This window comes from Malaclemys terrapin, chromosome 1, assembly GCF_027887155.1.
Source record: "Malaclemys terrapin pileata isolate rMalTer1 chromosome 1, rMalTer1.hap1, whole genome shotgun sequence".
Classification (NCBI taxonomy): domain Eukaryota; kingdom Metazoa; phylum Chordata; order Testudines; family Emydidae; genus Malaclemys; species Malaclemys terrapin.
Genome location: NC_071505.1, coordinates 314,571,696 through 314,596,263, shown reverse-complemented (window position 1 = coordinate 314,596,263; position 24,568 = coordinate 314,571,696). Strand labels below are relative to the sequence as shown.

The 24,568-nt window shown below is 52.2% G+C and overlaps 1 protein-coding gene across 2 annotated transcripts in view; it reads right to left on the bottom strand.

The window, feature by feature from the left end:
• ARHGAP20 (Rho GTPase activating protein 20) overlaps positions 1-24,568 on the bottom strand; it is a 113,285-nt gene that overhangs the window by 9,882 nt on the left and 78,835 nt on the right. For both annotated transcript variants that reach the window (XM_054015509.1, XM_054015511.1), the window contains 3 exons: positions 14,300-14,488; positions 3,461-3,639; positions 1,079-1,240 (listed from right to left, as the gene is read on the bottom strand). In XM_054015509.1, the coding sequence (XP_053871484.1) occupies positions 1,079-1,240; positions 3,461-3,639; positions 14,300-14,488 (530 nt within the window). The remainder of the gene's footprint in view (positions 1-1,078; positions 1,241-3,460; positions 3,640-14,299; positions 14,489-24,568) is intronic.

Sequence of the window (24,568 nt, the reverse complement as noted above, 5' to 3'; positions counted from 1 at the left end):
GACAGCTGCCAGCGCAGTGGTGCGGCCACACTTGCCACATTTGCAGCTGTGTTGGGAGCGGTGCATTATGGGCAGCTATCCCAGCATTCATGTGGCTGCAACGTGCTTTTCAAAACGTGGGGTGGGGTGGGGTGGATTGTGACGGGGAGTGTGGGGGGAGAGAGAGTGCTTTTTGGAGCATGTCAGCTCTCTATTTTGCAAGTTCCGAACTCCCGGCCCCCTGCTCATTCATTTACTCACTCAAAGCAAGCTGCAAACTGTTTGCTTTTCTCTGTGGTACGAGCTTTGAAACCGGCACTTCCGCATTCCTGCAGCCGTCACAACAATGGAGAGGATCGGCCACTTGACAAGGTGATTAGTACAGCGCTGCAAGCATTTACACTCACACCCGTGAGTCATAGCCACTCCGCTGCAGCTGTTATTCCTCTCGGAGATGTGTAGTACCTGCAGCAGTGTACCCAGGGAGATACAGCGCTGTAAGTGCCCTGCCAGTGTGGACAGGGAGTGAGTTACAGCGCTGGGGGAGGCTTTACTGCGCTGTAACTTGCAAGTGTAGCCAAGGCCTCTGTTAAAAAAATCCTACTAGAGACACTACTTGAACATATATCAATGGAGATTACGAGCACCCATTGTACGTAAACATGTGAAGGGTAATAAAACAACAAGGTAAATATGCTAGTCCATATTTGAGATTTATATACAAATACACATCAGACAAAACTCTCCCAAATAGGCTGGTTATGAATTCTGGATGTTCTCTGCATGAAACAATACTGTTATTAACATACTAGTCCTTATGCAAAGATAATCCACAGAGAAATAAACCAGAATATTTTGGGAAGCACAAGAATCTTGTACTTTATAGCATCTTTACAGAATAAGGGCCCAAGCCTGCAAAGAACTCCCACAGACTTTAAGGAGAGCTAGAGGACTTGGAGGATCAGGTTCTAAATGAGATCGGAGGCAAGTTTTAAAAAATAAAAATAAACTCCTGTTGCAGAAAACAAATTGACTAGTTGTCATATCCCTCCTCCCACCCCCGGCCCTCAAGGAGAGAGAAGTAAAGCTCTTTGCATACCTTAAACACTGAGGCGGTCACAAATATGGATTCACAAGCTAGGTGCACTTCAGCTCCCAAATTAAGCTTCTCCTTGAGCTCTCGGCAGGATTTCGCATTTGCTGAGCGTCTGAAAATACCCCTGGTAAAAGGCCCCTCTTTGTAAAGGAAGGAAAGCATGTCCTGTGCAAAATTAAAAAGCCAGATAGCCTTCCTTACATATAGATTCTTTATCTGTTAACTATTAAGATGTGGCTTTATCCCTTTTCCACATGTGCAAACGTCCTACGAAGATTCACAAGTCAAAAACACATCAGGGTATATTCTCTATTCCATGGGCTTTGCCACCCAACCCTCATTAAAGCTATGGTCTGTGGCACTGAGTTGAGAAAACATTTCTTTAAACAAGCTGTGCGAATATCCTCACCCAATATAATAATATTACTCAACACTGATCTAGCACATTACCTCTTCAAAGCACTGTGCAAATATCAGCCAGTTTATACTGCTGCACAGGAAGAGAGCAATAGTCCATCTAGCATAGTATCCTGTCTGACAGTGGCTACAGCCAGATGCTTCACAGGGAGGTGTCAAACCTCCAGTCACCTGTTTGTTCAGCATTGCTGCAAACTATGTGCTAAGGTTTCTGGCCCAGCTGATGATCAATTTGTAGCCTGAACAGCCTAACATAATTTTATCATAGCTAGTGGGTACTTCTCGTTTCATATTAATCTCCACTTCTAAATCCTAATTAAGAGTCAGCCCTTACTCTGCCACCCTTACTCTGTGTGACCAGTACTTTACTCCATGGAGTGTTTTGTTTAGGAATTTTTTTTAAAATAGTGATATATATTCTATATATACACACACACACACACACATTTGTCTGAAGACCAAACTATTTAAAACAAGGAAAATAAGTAGGTCACAAAGCAATTGAGGACTGTTTGTTTTAAGGAAGGATCTCTGAGCCGACGGCAGGGGAATGGTGGCTGGTGGAGAATGTATTATCATTAAATTGAGTTATTAGAACTGTAATCGCTGAAAAGTAGCTTTTGGCTAATTTTGCAGTCTGGGCTGCTGGGTAGGTCTTCCTGAAGCGCAGCAATGCAAATATGCCAAATGGAAACTATTTTTAAAGTCTACTTCTTTAACATTCCTCTTCTTTCAGAAGTTGGGAGCCAACTGTCCATCTACGTGCAAATACCTTTATAGGGGCACCATTCAAGCCAGCAGTACTCAGAGCAGTATTTCCCCTTTCTTTGCAAAGATTGGGAGCTCATTTGTTAAAAATGAGCTAAATCCTGCAATGCAAGATCTCAACCTGAGAACGAAGGTTTGGCCAACAAACAAAACTGGTCAATGTTTTAGGGCGACGAGTTAATGGTTTGACCTGCTTTTTGTAAGATAAAAAGTAAAACAACCCTTTCAATTTAGAATGCAGGTTATAATGCTTTAAAGCAGAGACTCGCAACCTGCGTGGGGCTTTAACACCTTCAGCTTTGCCTTCTCCATATAGCATCCCAGATGCCGTGTTTCATTCTCCAAGGATGCTGCATGAATTTTAAGAAAGTCACTTTTTGGGACTTAAACAACATAAGTTTTTCAGACTCAAACTACTAATTGTACCAAGTGATGTCTGTGCACCTAGTAACTTTACTTTTCCTAAACAAAAGTTCCAAAAGGATTCAAGCTTGAGAATGATTCTCAGAACACATCAGTGGCTGCATTGGGCTTGAAGGGCCTAATAGTTCTAGAATAGATTCCTAAGGTAAACTAGAGCTCATCTCTGGAGGGTTAAATTGGATACCCTAAAATTATCAAAATTCGTAAAGACTGCAGCTAGAAAACAAACAATGCTCTGGAATATCCTGAAGAGTCCTGGTATGAACATCCCTGAGTGATGTGGGGAGAACATACCAAGGGCAAGCATAAGAGCCAGATCCTCCGCTGGTGTAAATTGATGTAGCTCCATTGACTTCACAGGATCTCCCCTGATTTACACCAGCTGAAGATCCGGCCCTTAGACTTAGGAGCCTGATTCCACAACACTTCTGTTGAGTAGTACATACTCCTATTGAGGAGTAGGGACTACTTGCATGAGAGAGAGTTACAGAACCAGGCCCATGCAGAAAAGATAGATTAGTTTTAAAAAACCTTCAGCCTGATTACATACAATTTGCAGACTGATTTGTATTAACCAGGTCTGACCACATTTTACAAACATTTGCTGCAATTTGTGTTGACAGCCAAAGTTCCGGCTCAAAACTGGAGAGAACATTTCCTCCTGGTTTCTCTATGGAGGATCATTTCAGTGTCGTGGCTACCTAACCCCCAACCTTCTCATTTCCTATGCAAAGAAATCCCAAATATTTAATAGCCAGCCCATAATCCGTGACTTACCAAGACAGGTTTGGGCAGATTGTCATTCTCACAGATGGCTGGCAGCGACAGACCAAAGAGTTTCCCTGGAACAGGAGATGTTGGAGACAGTGGTATATTGTCCAGCTGAGTGCCCGGACCACGCCAAAAGGCCCAGTTTATGATCGATTTTTTCCTTTTAAATGGCTTTTGGCTTAGTTCTGGGGAAAAAGTGAGGTGTTTATTAGAAGAAATGTTTTTCAGTTCTGTTTCTAATATTACTTTTGTAGTGGTTGCTATGGTTTCAGATGGAAAAGTTTCATGAACACAACTAACTCCTCGGTCTGGCTCAGCCTATTCCATTGGTGTGCAGACACGGAGAACATGCTTTATTATCCAAGCATTCAAAAAGGATCACACAGATCTGCACTGCATTGCTAGACTGCAGCCGGAACTCTTACCTCTAAATGCAGGATTAAGAAAACCAGCCCACTGAGTTTACATGCATCTAGATTGTTCCCACCCACATGCACAAAAACCACAGAGCCTCTTTTTTGAAGAAGAAATTCTTCTCTTGCTGGCTGCTGTACCTTGACATTCCAGTTCCCACTGGCAATGGGCTGGAGCAGCCTCTGCACAACTAACATCAATGAATAAGCTGATGGGGGAAGGAGCATTAACAGCCAACAGAAAAAAACAGTTGCCTTTCTGACTCTTTTTCCCCAGAGCGAGTGTATCTGTGTTCTTGCTCCAAGCATTTGCCGACCGATGCTCAAGAACCAGTGCCTGCTCTTTAATCAATGTCTTCCAGCTGGCACGTCATCATGATGATAACACACCAATGGGCTTGGTTATTCTTCATTCTTTTTGATGGTTTTCATGAGGTACGGTAACAGTGAAAGCTCCGAACTGCACTACTGACGGAAGTTCTTCTTTACAGCACAAAGAGAAGGAAACCAAGGAAACTAAATAGAAAATGGATTCCCTCATGTTTATCTGTCATTCTATATAAATTCTGGCTTAACAGCAAAGGGTATTTTGGAGGGTTGTGTTGGCAACTTTATGGTGGAAATATGAGATAGAAAAACTAATATATACACATACACACACACACACACACACACACACACACACACACACATTTTCTTTTTTCTCCAAAGTCATCTGATTCAGGTATACAGGATCCTTAAACCTCTATGAACCTTTCCATATGTTGGGTCTTTCGTCCCGCGGAAGGGTTCTACATTGCTAGAATCCAGGAGTGTTACTTCTATAAGCATGGATTTCAGTACAATATAGACTTTTATATCACATACTTTATCACACATGCTTTTAGCGTCACTAGTGGCTTCTGTTATACATCATTCCATTGTAGGAGATTACGTTCCCATTGGGAGTGGGGGAATTCATTTCATTACAATTAGACAGGAAAGTTAGAGTAACTCAAAACTTGAATGTTTTAACATTACAAACTGATGAAAACTACTTTCCATAAAGAAAATGAGGATATAAATTTAAAACGAACCGAAGCTTCATGAAAGATAAGCCTGACAAAGTTTAAGATTGTGCTTTCACATGTCATGCTTTGGAAGAAAGCAACTAACCTCTAATGTCTAAAAACTCAATTTTTGTTATGGTTTGCTAAGGTTTACTACACTGCGAGTTCTGTTTTTACAATAGCAAGTACATACTTATGCTCTGTTCTGGCAATAAATACATTGAGCCCATTGAAAGGAAAAATTAAAGAGAGCTTCTATTTTGCAGAATAAGGAATAATATATTAAAACTTAAGGGAATTTATCTTAAAAATTAGGAACAATTACTAGCTTCATGTTATTTCCTTCAATTCCAAGAGGCCAAAGCACTTAAAAAAATTATGCAAACATAAAAAGGACCATTTCAAGGAAATGCAGCCACCATTTGGGAGAGAAACAGCATCTGTTTAACCGTGCACTCCAACAATTATTATTATTATTATCTAGATCAGGGAGCGGAACAGAGGTAAAACTATAGGAGGAATTTAGGTAAGCAGAATTATTACCCAATCTGGAATTTAGCCACGTCACCCCCACGCTGGTGAAAAACTATTATGAAATTTCAGAAATGTGTCTAAGTAAATGAACAATGTTGCAACTAAGAACATTTCAGCCTTTCTTTTGTGACAGCAGAGTGGTTGAGCCAATCTCAATGGAAACTTTTCTTTATCTCCAGCTCCGCAAGGCAATAACTCATTGGTCAAACAAAGCGAGAGTCCTAAACCTGGTGTTATGAGGTCCGCTTCTGATGCTGGTATATCCCCCTCAAAAACACTTTCTGTAGAGCCACCACCAGAACAAAGTCCCGGAGAGACAGCTGTTCCACTTGGCCACTGGCTTGTTAGCATTTAAATCTCACTGTCAAGCCAGAGAAGATTTCTTCCTATTTGAAGAGGACCAATTCAACATTCTTGAAAACACTGGGACAGAAACCAACAAGTAGCCTAAAACAATGAAACACCAGCATTGTGTCAAAAATTGACAATGGCTGAGCAGCACAAAGAAACATCGTGTGGCCACAAAGAGATTCTAAGGACAGTAAAGCTACCCCAATATTAGTTCATTTACAGCTCAAGGGAAATGGGAGATATCAAGGAGAAGAGCTGGGGGACGGAGAGACATGTAAGGTCTTTCTTTGCTTAAACATGTGCTAAGTTAAGATACAGAGAGAAGCTCTGACATGGCTGAGAGACAGGCAGCTTATTCATTGTGCTGAAGGCAGTACTTCCATACTTTGGAACACAAACTTTGTATTCCTAGGGTCTCCTCTGGGCAGCGGTGCAGTCTGGATATTTTAAGTTCAGGTTCTCAGCCCCTGCCAGTATGGCCATGCACATACAGTGCAAGAGGTCACACTGCGCGGTCCTCCACTGTTTTGCTCTTTAAAATGGAGTCCTCCATGCAGCTGCATGGGAGGTCACACTGTATGTGGAGGATGCTATTTTGAGAACAATCTGGTGCCACTGGGTTCTTCTGGGCCAAAATGGGGAACACATTATAGCACGTTGGTTGCAAAAAAGTTCGGAGTTAATGAATCTGGCCCAGTGAGAGTTAGCGATACTGATGTGTTTCAGGATCAGAGCTGTCCACGTTTTACATTAGGTGCAGGGAGTCCTATTCACATGCAGTGTTCTAATCAACATGGTGCTACACAGTGTGACTGGATTTCCCCCATTTCATGAACTATTAAGGGCTTGTCTATACTTACGCGCTGGTTCGGCAGCAGGCAATCGAACTTCTGGGTTCGATTTATCGCGTCTTGTCTGGACACGATAAATCGAACCCAGAAGTGCTCCCCGTCGACTCCGGTAATCCTGCTCGGTGTGAGGAGTACGCGGAGTCGACGGGGGAGCCTGCCTGCCGTGTCTGGACCACGGTAAGTTCGAACTAAGATACGTCGACTTCAGCTACGTTATTCACGTAGCTGAAGTTGCGTACCTTAGTTTGAATTGGGGGGGTTAGTGTAGACCAGGCCTAGGAAACAATCTGAATACTAAATAAAACCTCTGGAATTTATTGAACCATCTGGAGTCTTTTTGGACCAAATCTGTAACTACTGAATCCTTCCAAGTTTATGAGACTATTTTTGTGATGGGACCAATCTACTGTACTCTGGTCTCCTTTTTACCAGATGATTAAAGAACAATTTGGATGCCAGACAAACAGTTCTCACTGTTCAAATATTTGAAGTTAAATGTTAAGTAAATATATGTTTATGATATTCATTTGATAGACATGAGCTTACAAGCATTTTTAATCATGATGATGCAATTAACTTCGTTATCAACGTTATATGCTATAAAGCCCCTAAAGAAGGAACACGCATGTGTAGGTCCTTTCCTCGCTGTACACAGACTATGTTTTTGTAACCAGGTCATGGCACAGCCATCTGACTCAGTTACAATAAACAGAGTTGAATTCTGTCCACACAGCAATTTTTTTTCCCCATTACAATCATTTGTTAACTCTGTTCACATGTCACCATCTACCAGGCTGCCTGTGTGTGTGCCTGTGCATTATGGGAAAATCCAGGGAATTAATTCACACTGCCTCAATAAGGGAGTGTGGCACCAGTATCACATGGCTCAATGCACTCAAGTATGTCCTAATGCATAGTGATGGAGGAGGAGGAGGAGCGGCCAACTTGTACAGAATGGTGCTATTAGGGGGTATAATCTATGCCAGTGGTTTTCAAACTGCAGGTCGCGGCCCAGTACCGGGTCGCGGAATGTAAGGCACTGGGTCGCGGCGGCTCTGGTCAGCATTGCTGACAGGGCCGTTAAAAGTCCCGTCGGCGGTGCTGCCCGGCTAAGGCAGGCTAGTCCCTACTTGTTCTGACACCGCGCTGCGCCCTGGAAGTGGCCAGCAACACGTCTGGTTCATAGGTGAGGGGGTGGAGGGCACAGGGCTCCGTGCGCTGTCCCCGCCCTCAACACCAGCTCTGCACTCCCATTGGCCAGTTCACAGACAATGGGAGCTGGGGGGTGGTGCCTGCGGGCGAGAGCCACCCAGAGCTGCTTGCACACCTCCACCTAGGAGCCGGAGCTGCTGCTGGCCGCTTCCAGGGCACAGTGCGGTCTGCGGTGCCAGGATAGGCAGGAAGCCTGCCTCTGCACACCTGCTGCGCTGCTGACTGGGAGCCGCCTGAGGTAAGCCCATGCCCTAACCCCCCAACCCAGCCCTTAGCTCCCCGAAGCCCTGAACCCTTCATTCCTGGCCCCACCCTGCAGCTCTCACCCCCGCACCCCAACCCTCTGCCCCAGCCCTGACTCCCGCCCACACTCCAACCCCCTGCCCAGCCCTGAGCCCCCCCAAACCCAGAGCCCCCACTCACACCCTGAATCCCTCATCCCCAGCCCCAGCCCAGAGCCCTGACCCCCTCCCACACCCCAACCCCCTGGCCCAGCCCAGAGCCCCCTCTCACACCCTGAACCCCTCATTCCTAGGCCCACCCCACAACCCTCACTCCTGCATCCCAACCCTTTGCCCCAGCCCTGAGCCCCTCCCACAGCCCAAACCCCTCATCCCCAGCTCCATTGGGTCAAGGGCACCAACAATTTTCTTCAACTGGGTCACCAGAAAAAAAGTTTGAAAACCACTGATCTATGCAATGTGCAAGTATTTTACCTTTGCCAGTGGCTTAGTATGACATGATTGAAACACTTATGCCTCTGTGCTTGCTAATTGTATGTTAACCATGTTGTGCGTGGACAACCACCATGTTTAGAGCCAACTGTATCCCTAACTGGCTACACATTCAGTTGTAAGTTTTAGTGGACACTGTATAAACTCCGTTTCCAAGTTAACTATTTTATCCTATTTCAGGGAAAAGAGAATAAATTGAGCTTAATCCCACAATAGTGAGGGGCAGCATTATGAGCCGTAAGACCTGTTACCATACATACAAATCTTGCCCTTTGTTGTGAACTCTTCTGATACCTAGACAGAATTGTGCCTGGCAATTACATAACAACAACAGCCACATAGCCTTTGGCTTGCTGATTTCAAGATCAGCCTGAGATCAGCTACTGGCCTCTGTGCTGCTGTCCTTATCCATTTCCTAAACTAATCTGTGAGTGGGAGCCAAGAAGAGGAAAGGAGAGTGGATCCTGCAGCATACAAGTTAATCAGGTTTGCGAACCGATAAAGCAATTTAAAATGATGTATTGCTCAATCAGCTGAGGAGGAGAGTAGAAAAATAAATAAATAGCCTCTCGTACTGACACTTTGCCCAACGCTTGTGCATCATCCATGGGCTGCCCCTAGCCTCAGATCCAGAGGCAGTCTTGCTTTCTCTCCAGTAGTTTACACAGTGCTATTGATAACGGGTCTGCATTAGAACTTGAGAGAGTTGATTGGCATTTCTATTTTCTCTTGCCAGTCAATGTCAGCTGCCAGGCTGGGCCTAGAAACCTAATCACACCTGTTTACTAATTGCCTCATTCCTAAAATATGCCATGAAGTAATAGATGCTGCATAACATTGGGGGGAGGGGGAGTAGAAAGGAAATTATTTTACTATATATAAAATGCAATTAAATTTCCTGTGTAATGTGTAATACATACACATACCAAACCCCCATATATTTAATTTCTAGATACATTAAAAATGGTGTTCTAGGCATACACTCTGAGCAATTATATCCAGGAAATAAAAATAATTGGTGAGGCACATGAAGAAGTTCTACATATATATGATTTTCTACTATTATTAATACTACAGTAGCACAAAGAGTTGACAACTGAGATCAGGGTCCCAGTATGCTAAGTGCAGTAAAAAACACATATTAAGGGAGTCTCTGCCCCAATGAGTCTACAGTCTAAGGCCCCAACCCTGCAAAATCTTACTTGTGTGCTTAACTGTCTCACTGAGGTCACTGCACAAAATGAAGCATGTGTTCAAGAGTATGCAGGGTTGGGCCCGATACAGACAAGACAGACAAAGGGTGGAAGAGTATTATTATCCCCGTTCATGGAAGCAGAGATGTACTTAAGTACATGCCTAACCTTAAGAATGTGAGTAGTCTGCTTCTGGGAGCCACTTGAAGGGCAGTGGATGCCTCGCTTTACAGCTTCCTTCCTCACCTCCAAAAATCCACCACCATAACTTCCCCCCCCATCTAATTTTCATCAGATATTATTCTACAGCTCTTTTCTTTCGATTTAATACCATTATGGACCCTGTTCCATCTCCACACTTTCTACAAAATACCCAAAAGCAGAAGCTATTGGGCAGCCCTCTTTGAACCAGGATGGCTGACCAGGGAGAGGCTGCCTCTCTGAAGCCAGATGAAAATATGGACTGGCTACCACAAATCTCAAGTGAGCAGATTATCTTGAGAAAAAGATATAACGATACAACGGAGATCAAAAATATTACTAGTATGCTCCAAGCTAATTTGCGAGGCTTGGCCTCAAGAGTAGAGGACGCTGAGAACAGAATCTCCTCACAAGAAGACACAGTGAGTAGTATGAATATAACTGCAGAGCAACAGGAAAGAACTATTAAAGCACCACAAGAGAAGGTTAAGGATCTGGAGGGAAGAATCTGAGACTCGTGGGTCTCCCAGAGGGACTGGAAAAAGGGAGGCCTGTGGAATTTTTATCCACCATCCTGCCAGCACTTTTGTCTCTGCCCCCAATCAAACTTAGAGATTGAGAGCGCTCACCGCTATCTTGTGCCAAACCCCCTCCAAATGCAAAGCCCCGGGCCATAATTGTAAGATTTTAAAAATACAATATTAAGGAACTCATTCTTAAAAAAGCCCATGAACTGAAAGATCTAACATGGAAAGGACACAGGCTGATGATTCCCCTGGATTACACCAAGGATATGCTGGAAAAAAGGGCTAAATTCAATAGATCAAGAGCCCTAGCGAAAGGATTGGGTTTGGACTACTACGTTTCCTTCCCTGCTACTTTCAAAGTTAAAGAGGAAGGCAAGATACTCATGATTTCAGTGCACAGGGAGCACCACCTACCGCAAGATCCTGACTCCAAGCAAATCACTGCCTCGGACCTGGGGACTCCTTACACTGTGGATCGGCAAGGCTCAACAGAGCAGGGTGATGCTATTTTCTATTGAGGCACTCTCCCTCTTGGTACCTTTTCCAACCCCTTATCTCACCCCCACCCCTTTAAAAAAAATCTTCCTGCCTGATGATTTTACTTGGTTTCATCCCCATCTAATTCAGAGATTCAGGGTTTATAGTAAATCTGGAAATATTCAATCCATTTGCCCTAAATGTACACTTATAAAAGAGATACCAGATCTAAACAATGGAATAAAGATTTCAGTTTAATGATGAATCTGTTCAATTCTCCATGGTGAATAAATCTGATCTCCTAAAATCCTATCCAAGAATAATTATTATTGCTGGTTATGATTCACCAAATTACTGAGACTGAGAGTATGAGAAGGTCAGTTGTCTTTTCCAATAATATTAGTTCAGGTGGTTTATTTTAGTTTTTATTTTCGTTAAATGAGTTGAAATAAATGTTAAGCTGATTTACATTGCTGATGTAGCTATTGGGCAATGGAGTTCACACAATACTCAAGTGTGGACAAAACTCTAGGGGTTAAAGTTTAGGTAGAACTGTTCTGCCAATGAACACTTATCTGCAAATGATCCCGTTATGTTAGAATAAGGTTAAACTATTTGTATACCTTTCCTATGTATCTCCTATAGACTTGTTCCTTAGACACTAGCCTTCTTCCCCTTTTGTTGTTGTGAACAGTGCAGAAACCATTCCCTCCCTTGATATGAGACTATTTCTTCTTTATAAAGTTAGAGGGAAACCAGCTTATACCCCACATGGGTGTTTTGAAGAGGTGGGGGGCAGAGTGATGAGGTCACCCCCTTGTAAACCTCCTGGACTGAGATACTATTTCGGTTTGGATAAGGGTTATGTATTTTTAAGTGATCCGTGATCACTTTTGACCACTTCATTTCTTTTTATTCAGTTTTTCCTATTTGTTTCCCACATTATACCTATCTTTTACCTTTCCAGGTCTGCCTTACCTTCTCCCCTTTCCCCTCCCCCTCATGCCCCCACGGCAGTCAAGGGAAACCCAGATATACCATTCCTAAGATCTGGAAGTAACAATGACCCAAGCAATGACACTATTCAGGTGCCTGATAAAGAGATATTTGACCTAAACATTCCTTATGGCTAATATTATAAATAGTGTTTCCTGGACTATAAAAGGGGTTGATCATTTGATAAAAAGAAAAAGAATTGTCACCCACCTAAAAACGCTGAAAGCAGATATTATCTTCCTACAGGAAACCTACCTTAATGACTTGGAGGCAGAGAAATTGTGGAGGGGTTAGATGTGGGAAGGGATGTTTAACGATTTCTCCTCTACAGCCAAAGGTGTAGCAATATTGTTTCACAAAAGACTCAATTTACAAATTCGAGATGTAAATAAAGATGAAGGTGATAGATTTTTGCTGGAGAAGGCTAAGATCTCGGACTCTCTCTATCAGTGGTTTTCAAACTATGGGTCGCGACCCAGTACTGGGTCGCATAATGGAAGGCACTGGGTCACGGCGGCTCTGGTCAGCACCGCCGACTGGACTATTGAAAGTCCCATCGGTGGTGTTGCCCGGCTAAGGCAGGCTAGTTCCTACCTGTTCTGACACCGCGCTGTGCCCCGGAAGCGGCCAGCAGCAGATCCGGTTCCTAGGCGGGGGGACCATGGGGCTCTGCGCGCTGCCCCCACCCTGAGCACCATCTCCACACTCCCATTGGCCGGGAACCAGCCTATGAGAGCTGGGGGCGGGGTCAGTACTTGCAGGCGAGAGCCACATGGAGCTGCTTGCGCGTCTCCGCCTAGGAGTCAGACCTGTTGCTGGCTGCTAACGGGGTGTAGTGCGGTCCGAGGTGCCAGGAAGCCTGCCTTAGCACCTGCACTGCACCACTCATTGGGAGCCAGCAGAGGTAAGTCCGAGCCTCAATTCCCTGCCCCAGCCCTGAGCCCCCCCAAACCTGGAGTCCCTTCCTGCACCCCAAACCCCTCATCCCCAGCCCCACCCCAGAGCCTGCACCCCCAGCCTAGAGCCCTGACCCCCTCCTGCATCCCAACCCCCAGCCGAGAGCCCCTTCCCACACTGTGAACCACTCATTCCTGGCCCCAACCCCGCAGCCCTCACCTCCACACCCCAACCCCTTCCCCTTCATCCCCAGCTCCATTGGGTCGCAGGCATTAACAATTTTCTTCAACTGGATTGTCAGAAAAGAAGTTTGAAAACCACTGCTCTATATACACTCTGATTAATATATATGGACCCAATATAGGTGATACAAGTTTTTTTATTATTATTTTTTTCTCCCCAAACTAATTAATATCCCACTAGAATCAATCGTCATAGCAGGAGATTTTAATGAGGTGTTGCACCCTTTTTGAGACAAGTCAGGTTGGCCCCAGTGTAAACAATCACATGCAAGAAATGAATGGGTGCCCCTCGCTTTCCCCTCCACTCAGCCTACTTCCTTCGCTCCCCATCTCTATCCCTCTCCTCTGAACTTGGCTTCTCTTCTTTATCCTAACTTCAGAATTTTTCTTTGTTTTGTTGGACTTTTTATAAACAAATTTTGTTTGTAAATCGTGTAATACAAATAGCTGCTTTATATTTTAATCATTCATATTATAAATATAATTAAACGTTTCAAGTATAGCTAAGGTTAGGCAGCAAATGATTAATTTGAAACATTTCCTTATTATGAGAAGTTTGTGTATAGTACTTTATGCTTGTTTTTTCTGCATATATATATATATATATATTATATTTTAATTAATCATAAGCGAATTAAAAAAAAGAATGTGAGTCGTCCCATTGAAATAGGTGCTTAAAGTTAGCACCTTGCTGCATCAAGGACTAAGGGGCTTGTCTGAGGTGACACAAACTGTGGGGCATAGCCAGGAATTTAATCCAAATGTCCTGAGTCCCACTCCAGTGCCTTAACCACAAAACTGTTCAGCCTCATTATAGAAAAGCAAGGCCTGTGGAGACATGATTTTTCTGATCAGCAAATAAACTGTTAAAATAAGCGAACAGGCTGCCTGGAGGAGACTTGGCCATTGCTTTGTTGGTTTTGGAAAAAACATTTGATAGGCAGTTTCATAAAAACTTAACCTGGTTCAAAAAAAAAAAAAAAGTGTAAAAAAATACAGTGAACTCAAATAAGAGAATTCTAGTGTAAAATTTCTCATATAGCTGAAACATACATCTGGACCCTATTCCCCACATCTTATGCCCCCATCACATGACCGCTTTCTATAACAGAAAGAGAACCTGAAGACTCTCTCAATGAATGATGCCTCTGTAAGGGGAGCAACTTACCATTCAGTTGCTCGCACAAGGCCAGACGACTTGGCTTCAGTATAAACTGGCACTGCAGCTCTCGGGGCAGCTGTTCCATTAAGAAGGACCCATGAAGGTCAAGAGGGTAGGCACAGTCTTTCGATTCCTGTGTCTGGGGCACAGCATCTCGAATGTGGCTCATTTTAATTCCAAAGGGATATTCGTGTCCTGTTCAAAGAGAAATCAAAATCATCTATTTCGGACTGACTGGGGACCAGCAAAATTCAATCTACTTTAGAGAAAAAGCAGATTTTTGTACACTGGCTTGCAACTCTCTCTCTCTCCTGGTAACCTCGGGATAAAGCTACTCTGATTCTCCTCTCATTTCTGCTGGCATAAGTCATTTTTGACTCCACTGTAGTCAAAGTTACATTGGGTACAAGAAAATTCGGGCCAATTTTGTTAGTCAAATTGTGCAAATGCCCATCAGAAAATTACAACTGATGATTTTGGAATCCAGTATTTATTCTTTTTACTGCTTTATTTTCTCTGCAGAAAATCTAGGTACTGGTTTTCCACATGCAGCTGGCAAGAAATGAAAGTCCTGGTAGCCATTATCTGCTTTGGTAGCCATTATTTGCTAAAAACACACAAAAAGTATTAGATACAACATGAAAGTGACCTCCCCTCCCCGGCCTTGGTAACTGGGACACCCATCAGTGCAGGCAAAGGGGACACAATTCCAGTTTCTGTAGGATGTTGAAATAGGAAGGAAATGTTAATCACACAGTTAACTGAAACTAGTCGTCCACGGTCAATTGGAGTCTTCGGGAACTATTCAGTGTCTATTCATTTCAGTGTAATCATACAAACACTCCACTAGAAGAACTACCTCAGGGCTTGTCTACACACACAGAAGTTGAACTGAAGGTGTGATGTTAAACTGGTGTAACTGTATGTAGACCAGGAGTAACCTGAAATCTGTTTGTGGATGCAATCTTGATTAAGAATGATAGGCAGAACAAAGCTGAAACACTTGCAGTTAGATACACATCAGCAGGCAGAATTTGAGATAAAAACTGGGCCCTTAACTTCTCCAAGTAAACCTTTGGGTTAATATCGAGTGTAGTATCAGAAGCTAGATGGAGGAACACCAGCCGCCGATACGACCCGGCAGCGGCATCGAGGATCCAGAAGCTGTATCGGACTAACCGCCTCAAGGCCGTGAGAGAGGTCCTCGACGGGCCCCTGTCCTACTGCACGATTCCGCCCGAACGCCTCCACAGCTACTTCCGCGGGGTGTTCGGCGGCGTGCCCAGGAACGATGTGCCGCGCCCGGAGTGCCTCCACCCCCTGCCCCGCATCTCAGACTCCGAGGGTCTGGAGGCCGACTTCACCCCCAAAGAGGTGATGGCCAGGCTCTCCAGAACTAAGAACACAGCGCCTGGAAAAGACAGTATCCCCTACGGCCTCCTGAAAAGACGTGACCCTGGCTGCCTTGTGCTCTCCAGTATATTCAACCTCTGCAAGCAATTCAGCCAAACCCCCACCTCCTGGAAGAAGGCCATGACCGTCCTTATTCACAAGAAAGGAGAGCGTGACGACCCCAGCAACTGGAGACCCATCTCCCTTTGCTCCACGATGTCTAAACTTTACGCCAGCTGCCTTGCAGCCAGAATCACGGAGTGGGCGACGGCCGGAGGGGCCATCAGCCCTGCCCAGAAGGGCTTCATGCCGTCAGAGGGGTGCTACGAGCACAACTTCCTGCTCCAAACCGTCATTCAGACAACCAGACGGGCGCGGAAGCAGTGTGCCATAGCGTGGCTCGACCTGGCCAACGCCTTCGGGTCCATCCCCCACCACCACATCTTCGACACACTCCAGGAGTTCGGGATGCCGGAAACCTTCCTTCGCCTCATCCGGGAGCTGTATGAGGGCTGCAGCACCACCATCCGCTCGGTGGAAGGGGAAACCGCCGAGATTCCGATCCACAGCGGTGTGAAGCAGGGCTGCCCCCTCAGCCCGATCATCTTCAACCTCGCCATGGAGCCACTCCTGCGGGCGATCTCCAACGGCGCCGATGGTTTCGACCTACACGGCGAGAGGGTGAACGTCCTGGCCTATGCAGATGACCTAGTCCTGATTGCAGACAACCACGAGAGGCTCCAGAGCATGCTCAATACCATCGGGAGAGTCGCAGACTGGGCAGGACTCCGCTTCAACTCCGAGAAGTGCGCATCCCTCCACATCGATGGGAGCGTACGGGACTCGGTCCTGGAGACGGAATTTCTTATCCAGGGGGAGCCCGTCATCCCCCTGGCGGAGGGGCAGGCATACCAGCACCTCGGGACGCCGACGGGTTTCCGCGTCCAGCAGACCCCCGAGGACACCATCCGGGAGATTCTACTGGATGCCACTAAAATCGACGCTTCCCTGCTGGCCCCATGGCAGAAAATCAACGCCCTCAATACCTTCCTGATCCCCCGCATCGCCTTCGTCTTGAGGGGATCCGCTGTGGCTAAGGTGCCTCTCAACAGGACAGACAACTCCATCCGGCAGCTGGTCAAGAGCTGGCTATCCCTGCCCCAGAGAGCCAGCAATGAGCTCATCTACATCGCACACAGGCACGGTGGCGCCAACGTCCCCCGCATGGGAGACCTATGTGACATCGCTGTCGTCACACACGCCTTCCGGCTCCTGACGTGCCCCGACGCCAAGGTGAGATCCATCGCGACGACTGCCCTGCGCACCGTTGTGGAGAAGCGTATCGGAAGACCTCCCTCTGACCGAGACGTGGCCACCTTCCTGAGCGGCTCCTTAGACAGTGAGTTCGCCCGCGACGGAGGTGATATCGCCTTGCTGTGGTCCCGTGCCCGCAATGCCACTCGCCGACTGGGTAAACGCCTGGGCTGTCGCTGGGTGTGGAACGAGGAACGCCGGGAACTGGGAATACTGATACCGCGGACCGAGTCGGAGGACAGCACTGTCATCACCCCCGGAGCCAGAGGCATGCTCGAGAGATCCCTAAAGGCCGCCGTCCACGCGCTCTACATAGACACCCTGAAGAAAAAACCTGACCAGGGTAAGGCCTTCGAGGTGACCAGCAAGTGGGACTCGAGCAACCACTTCCTCCCCACGGGCAGCTTCACCCGGTTCGCCGATTGGCGCTTCATACACCGAGCCCGGCTGAATTGCGTCCCCCTCAACGGAGCCGTCCGCCACGGGAACCGGGACAAGCGCTGCAGGAAGTGCGGGTACGTGACCGAAACCCTACCCCACGTCCTATGCAGCTGCAAGCCCCATGCCAGAGCCTGGCAGCTGCGGCACAACGCCGTCCAGGATCGCCTGGTGAAGGCCATCGACCCACGCCTGGGGGAAGTCGCCGTTAATCGCACCGTCCCTGGTACCGACAGCCTGCTGCGCCCAGACATCGTCATCATGGACGAGGTCCGGAAAAAGGTCATCATGGTCGACATCACGATCCCCTTCGAGAACAGGACCCCAGCTTTCCGTGAAGCCCGAGCCCGCAAGCTTGAAAAATATGCCCCCCTGGCTGACACCCTGCGGTCAAAGGGATATGAGGTACACACCGACGCCCTGCTTGTCGGGGCCCTGGGCGCCTGGGACCCATGCAATGAGAGAGTGCTGAGGATCTGTGGAGTGGGCCGTCACTATGCACGGCTCATGAGACGCCTGATGGTCTCAGACACTATCCGTTGGTCCCGGGACATTTACACGGAACACATCACCGGCCACCGCCAATACCAAGAGCGAGCCGTTTAGACCTCATCCACCTGCAAGGGAGAAGAGACTCACTAACTCCCCTCCTCCTCCCGCTGGGCCCTATCCCCCGAGTCCCGGACCCACCCAAACTTACCAGCCACCACCACTCCGGGAGCGAGCCAGGGAGACCTCGCCCACCCACAAGGGACCTACCACTCCCTCCGCCCCCCACTGGGCCTGAACCCCGAATCCGCCCACCCAACCTCACTGGCCGCCGCCAATGCCAAGGGCGAGCCAGGGAGTCCTCGCCCACCGACAAGGGGTCGGAGACCCTACCCCCTGGGCCCCTTCCCACCCAGCCCCACCGACCGCTTCCAGGGAGACCTTGCCCACTTGGAAGGGGGAGGGGTCCCATACTTCCCCCTCGCCCCAGCCCTGAACCCGCCCAACCCCATCGACCACCGCCGATAACGAGTGTGTGCCAAGGGGACCCTGCCCACCGGCAAGAGGGAAGTGGCCTATCTACCCCCCACCCCCCAATGGGCCTCATCTCTTGAGCCCTGAACTCACCCAACCTCACCGGCCACCGTCAATACCAAGGAGTGAGCCGGGGAGACCTCACCCGCCCGCAAGGGGGATGGGACCTATCAACCCCCCCCACCCTGCAGGGCTTCTTTCCCCTGGATCCCACCCCGTGAGGGTCGCCCCATCTCCACCATCCAACCCACCTACTTGTGCCCATGACTATTTGTGCCCCATGTGTGAATGATTGACCCTCACCGATTATTAACTGTCTTTATTTCGCCCACCGCCCTCCCCCCCAATTGGGGACTCTACAGTTCGTATTTACTATGTGTGCTGTCAACCCCAATATACCCAACATCCCCCCATACTCTGTATGATCCCCCCAATAACTGACAACTGACTCCTTGAATCGTTTGTACCGTGTTTATTTTTAAATATTCTCTAATAAAATTTAAATCAGTTTAACGTCCGTCCCCACGTGTCCCAGCTGCCGGAGAGGAGCCCCGCTGGCCATCTGCTGCCCCTGGGGCCAGGTATCCTTCCCACTGAGCCCCAGCACCTACTCCCCTCAGGGGATTCTCCCGCGGCTCCCCCACCGCCCATGCTGCCGGGGGGCTGCCCCCCCTCCCCAAAGCGGCTGCCCATGCCACCGGGGGACCCGTGCCCCACGCCCTGGCCACCCCCCCTGGCGCAGCCTGGGGATCCCTGCCCCGAGCCCCAGCCCCTGCCGCGTGTCCACCTTGGGGAGCCGGGCCACGTGCTCCAGCTGCCCCTACCCCAGCCACCGGTGGGCTACTCCTGCCCCACGCCCTGGCCACCTCTGCCTGGGCAGCCCGGGGAGCCCCACCGCGTGCCCCGACCGCTGCTGCCCGAGCCGCCGTCAGGGGTTCCCTGCTCCGTGCCCCGGTTGCCGCTGCCTCCACGGCCCGGGGAGCCCCGCGGCGTGCCGCAGCCGCCGCGCCCCGGGCCCCTAGGGGACTCCTGCCCCGCTCCCCGGCTGCCGCTGCTTGAGCAGCCCGGGGAGCCCCGCGGCGCGCCTCCGCCGCCGACGCACGGGGACCCCTGCCCCGCTCCCCGGCTGCCGCTGCTTGAGCAGCCCGGGGAGCCCCGCGGCGCGCCTCCGCCGCCGACGCACGGGGACCCCTGCCCCGATCCCCGGCTGCCGCTGCCGGAGCAGTCCGGGGAGCCCCGCGGCGCGCCTCCGCCGCCGCCGCTCGGGGACTCCTGCCCCGCTCCCCGGCTGCCGCTGCCGGAGCAGCTCGGGGAGCCCCGCGGCGCGCCTCCGCCGCCGCCACCCGGGGACTCCTGCCCCGCTCCCCGGCTGCCGCTGCTTGAGCAGCCCGGGGAGTCCCGCGGCGCGCCTCCGCCGCCGCCGCCGCCTGGGGACTCCGGCCCAGCTCCCCGGTTACCGCTGCCTACACGGCCCGGGGAGCCCCGCGGCGCGCCTCCGCCGCCCGGGGACTCCTGCCCCGTTCCCCGGCTGCCACTACCGGAGCAGCCCGGGGAGCCCCGCGGCGCGCCTCTGCCGCCGCCGCTGGGGGACTCCTGCCCCGCTCTCCGGCTGCCGCTGCCTGGGCGGCCCGGGGAGCCCTGCGGCACACTCCCACCGCCGCCGCTCGGGGACTCCCGCCCCGCGCCCCGGCTGCCGCGGTCCGTGGAGCCCCGCGGCGTGCCGCGGCCGGGGCTGCCTGGGGACTCCTGTCCTGCTACCCGGCTGCCGCTGCCCGAGCGGCCCGGGGAGACCCGCGGCGCACCCCCGCCGCCGCCGCTCGGGGACTCCCGCCACGTGCCCCGGCTGCCGCCCGGAGACTCCTGCCCCGCTCCCCGGCTGCCGCTGCCTGGGCAGCCCGGGGAGCCCCGCGGAACCCCGCAGCCGCCGCTGGTCCCACCGCCAGGGGACTCCTGCTCCGCTCCCCAGCTGCAACTACTCGGGCAGCTCGGGGAGCCCCGCCACGTGGCCCAGTCACCGCTGCCTTGGCCACCGGGGATCTCCTGCTCCGCGCTGCTGCCGCCTATGCAGCCAGGGGATCCCCACCACCCGCCCCGGCCGCCGCTGTCTGAGCCCCCGGGGGTCTCCTGCCCCGCGCAGCTGCCGCCTATGCAGCCAGGGGATCCCCACCACCTGCCCCAGCCACCACCGCCCGAGCCGCAGGGGGCCTCCCACCCTGCGCCCCAGCCGCCACCGCTCGCAGTGACCGAGGAGCCCACTGATGCGCCCCGGCGGACAGGACCCCGACCCGCTGCCCGCCGACTGCCGCGGAACCTGGGAGACCTGCCCCCCCATCACCTGGCACTCCAGCTGCAGAGTGACTCCCCCGCTGTCCACCAGCTGCTCCAGCCACCGGGGGACCCCCCAACCACTCCCCTGCCACCCCAACCGCCGGGGACATCCTCCACGCTCCTGCTGCTCCAGCCAACGGGAGACCCCCACACCGCCCCACAGCAGTCGCAACTGCTGAACACCCCACCCCACGTCCCCCGGCTGTCAAGGGAACTCTGCCACACGCCCCAGCCACCACGAGATGCCTCCCCGGTTCTCCTGCGGTACCCAGACACGCCCCCTGCTCCCCAGCTGCTCCAGCCGCCACGAGACGGCTCCCCTGTCCCCCGGCGGGCACCAGTCACACCCCCTGGCCCCCAGCAGTCCCCGCCCGACCCCCAGCGGGACACCCTTGCTGGAGAAACCTCTACTACCACTGAGACCCCCGCTCCGCAGGGGGGTGACGATGACACCATCTACCTCACATACCCCCTTGCCGCTGATGCGCTCACCTGCCCCATCTGCTTGCCGCCCCGGCGTTTCCGCCTCCTCGGAGGAGTCACCAGGCACTTGAAAAGGTGCCATGGCAAATCCACCACCTTCAGCTGCGCCCTCTGCAGCCTGCCCTTTGAAACTCAGAAGAGATGCAAGGCACACCAGGCCAGCTGCAAGAGAGCCCGTTCAGCGACAACTCTGGTCCCGGCCTCTCGCCCTCCTGTGCCCCGGCCCGCTGCTCCCGCGCCGCGTGGAAACGGGGCACCCCCGCCAACCGCCACCTTAAAACCCACTCCAACCCCCGAGCCGTTGGACCAGGGCCCCACCACCGAGACGGCACCTCCCACAGCAGGCAACGTTAACCGAGCCCCTGCCAGCTGGACACCTTTCACATCCACCCAGGTGGCCCGTAAGCTCTCTGAGCTGAGGCGTCTTAGTGCACTCCCGACGCCCAACCAGCGCAACCCCATCCCAAGAAGGGTCAGCGCCCCGCCACGCGTGGCCGCCCGAACCCCTGCCCCCCGCGGAACCGACGCCGGTCGCCAGGCCACCCTATGGGCGCCAACCGCAGGAAGAGCCAATGCGACCCCTCAACCTGCACCTCGAACCCCGCCTACCGAGGGAACGGGGTCCACCCCCCAGCCCGCTCTGCAAACTACTGCTGCCAGAGGCCCCAGGCCGATCCCTGCTGCCAGAAGGTCGCACGCTTCCGCGACAACCCCCCAGACAGCAGCCGCACACGGAAGACCTGGCATCACCCCCGCCCCCCTTGACCCTGTCCAGATTCCGCCAACAACCAGTGGCGATCCTACCCCACCAGCGACTACGCCCCGGGACCCAACTGCGGAGTCCCCCGACCCACAAGTGGGACAACCCATCGACCACACGACAAACTCGCTGCCCACGCCGACCGAGGAGCCCGAGGACCGGCGGCCGGAGCCTAGGCCAGCCACGCCTTGGCAGGCCGCCTGGATCGAGGAGCTCCAAGCGGCAGCCTCCTTCGCGGAATTTGACCTGCTCGTTGACAGGCTCACCCGCGAGCTGTCCGCGGAGATTGCCTTCAAGAGGACACCGAACCAGGAGACCACCCGGCCTGCCCCGAGACGGCCCGCCCCACACCATGACAACAACACCAGGGGAGCTGGAAGGAGGAACACCGGCCGCCGTTTCGACCCGGCAGCCGCGGCAAGGATCCAGAAGATGTACCGTACGAACCGCCTCAAGGCCGTGAGAGAGATCCTTGACGGGCCCCCGTCGTACTGCACGATCCCGCCCGAGCGCCTCTACAACTACTTCCTCGGAGTGTTCGGCGGCGTGCCCAGGAACGACGCGCAGCGCCCGGAGTGCCTCCGCCCCCTGCCCCGCATTCCCGACGCGGACGGCCTGGAGGCCGACTTCACCCCTAAAGAGGTGACGGCCAGGCTCTCCAGAACCAAGAATACTGCACCCGGAAAAGACAGCATCCCCTACAGCCTCCTCAAGAAGCGGGACCCCGGCTGCCTCCTGCTCTCCAACATCTTTAACTTGTGCAAGCGCTTCGGCCGATCCCCCACCTCCTGGAAGAAGGCCATGACCGTCCTGATTCCCAAGAAGGGCGAGCGGGACGACCCCAGCAACTGGAGACCCATCTCCCTCTGCTCCACCATGTACAAACTGTACGCCAGCTGCCTGGCAGCCAGGATCACGGAGTGGGCGACGACCGGGGGAGCCATCAGCGCTGCCCAGAAGGGCTTCATGCCGTCGGAGGGGTGCTACGAGCACAACTTCCTTCTCCAGACCGTCATCCAGACGACCAGGAGAACGCGGAGGCAGTGCTCGATAGCGTGGCTCGACCTGGCCAACGCCTTCGGGTCCATCCCCCACCATCACATCTTCGACACTCTACAGGAGTTTGGGATGCCAGAGACCTTCCTCCACCTGATCCGGGAGCTATATGAGGGCTGCAGCACCACCATCCGATCGGTAGAAGGGGAGACCGCAGAGATACCGATCCACAGCGGCGTGAAGCAGGGTTGCCCCCTCAGCCCCATCGTCTTTAACCTCGCCATGGAGCCGCTCCTGCGGGCGATCTCTGACGGCGCCGACGGCTTCGACCTACACGGCGAGAGGGTGAGCATCTTGGCCTACGCGGATGACCTGGTCCTGATCGCGGACGACCCCGAGAGGCTCCAGGGCATGCTTGACACCATCGGGAGAACCGCGGACTGGGCGGGACTCCGCTTCAATGCCAAGAAGTGTGCGTCCCTCCATGTCGACGGGAGCAAGAGGGACTCGGTACTGATGACGGAGTTCCTCATCCAGGGCGAGTCCGTCGTTCCCCTGGCGGAGGGGCAGGCGTACCAGCACCTCGGCACGCCGACAGGCTTCCGCGTCCGGCAGACCCCCGAGGACACCATCGGGGAGATCCTGCAAGACGCCGCCAAAATCGACACATCCCTGCTGGCGCCGTGGCAGAAGATCAACGCCCTCAACACCTTCCTGATCCCCCGCATCGCCTTCGTCCTGAGGGGATCCGCCGTGGCAAAGGTGCCCCTCAACAAGGCGGACAGCGCCATCCGGAAACTGGTCAAAAACTGGATGTCCCTGCCCCGGAGAGCCAGCAACGAACTCGTATACATCAAGCACAGGCACGGTGGTGCCGGCGTCCCCCGTATGGGAGACCTCTGCGACATCGCGGTCCTCACACACGCCTTCCGCCTCCTGACTTGCCCGGACGCCACGGTAAAGAACGTTGCAACGACCGCCCTGCACGCCGCCACCGAGAAACGAATCGGCAGACCTCCCTCCGACCGAGATGTGGCCACCTTCTTGAGCGGCTCCCTGGACGGCGACTTCGCCCGGGACAGGGGAGACTTCGCCTCGCTGTGGACCCGCGCCCGCAATGCCACGCGCCGGCTGGGAAAGCGCCTGGGCTGCCGCTGGGAATGGAACGAGGAACGGCAGGAGCTGGGAGTCCTGATACCGCGGATCGGAACGGAGGACAACATCATCGTCACCCCGGGAGCCAGAGGCGTGCTGGAGAGATCCCTGAAGGCCGCCGTCCACGCGCTCTACGTGGACGCCCTGAAGAAAAAGCCGGACCAGGGTAAAGTCTTCGAAGTAACCAGCAAGTGGGACTCCAGCAACCACTTCCTCCCCACAGGCAGCTTCACCCGGTTCGCCGACTGGCGGTTCATTCACCGCGCCCGGCTGAATTGCGTCCCTCTCAACGGTGCCATCCGCCACGGGAACCGGGACAAACGCTGCAGGAAGTGCGGGTACGTCAACGAAACCCTGCCCCACGTCCTGTGCTGCTGCAAGCCCCA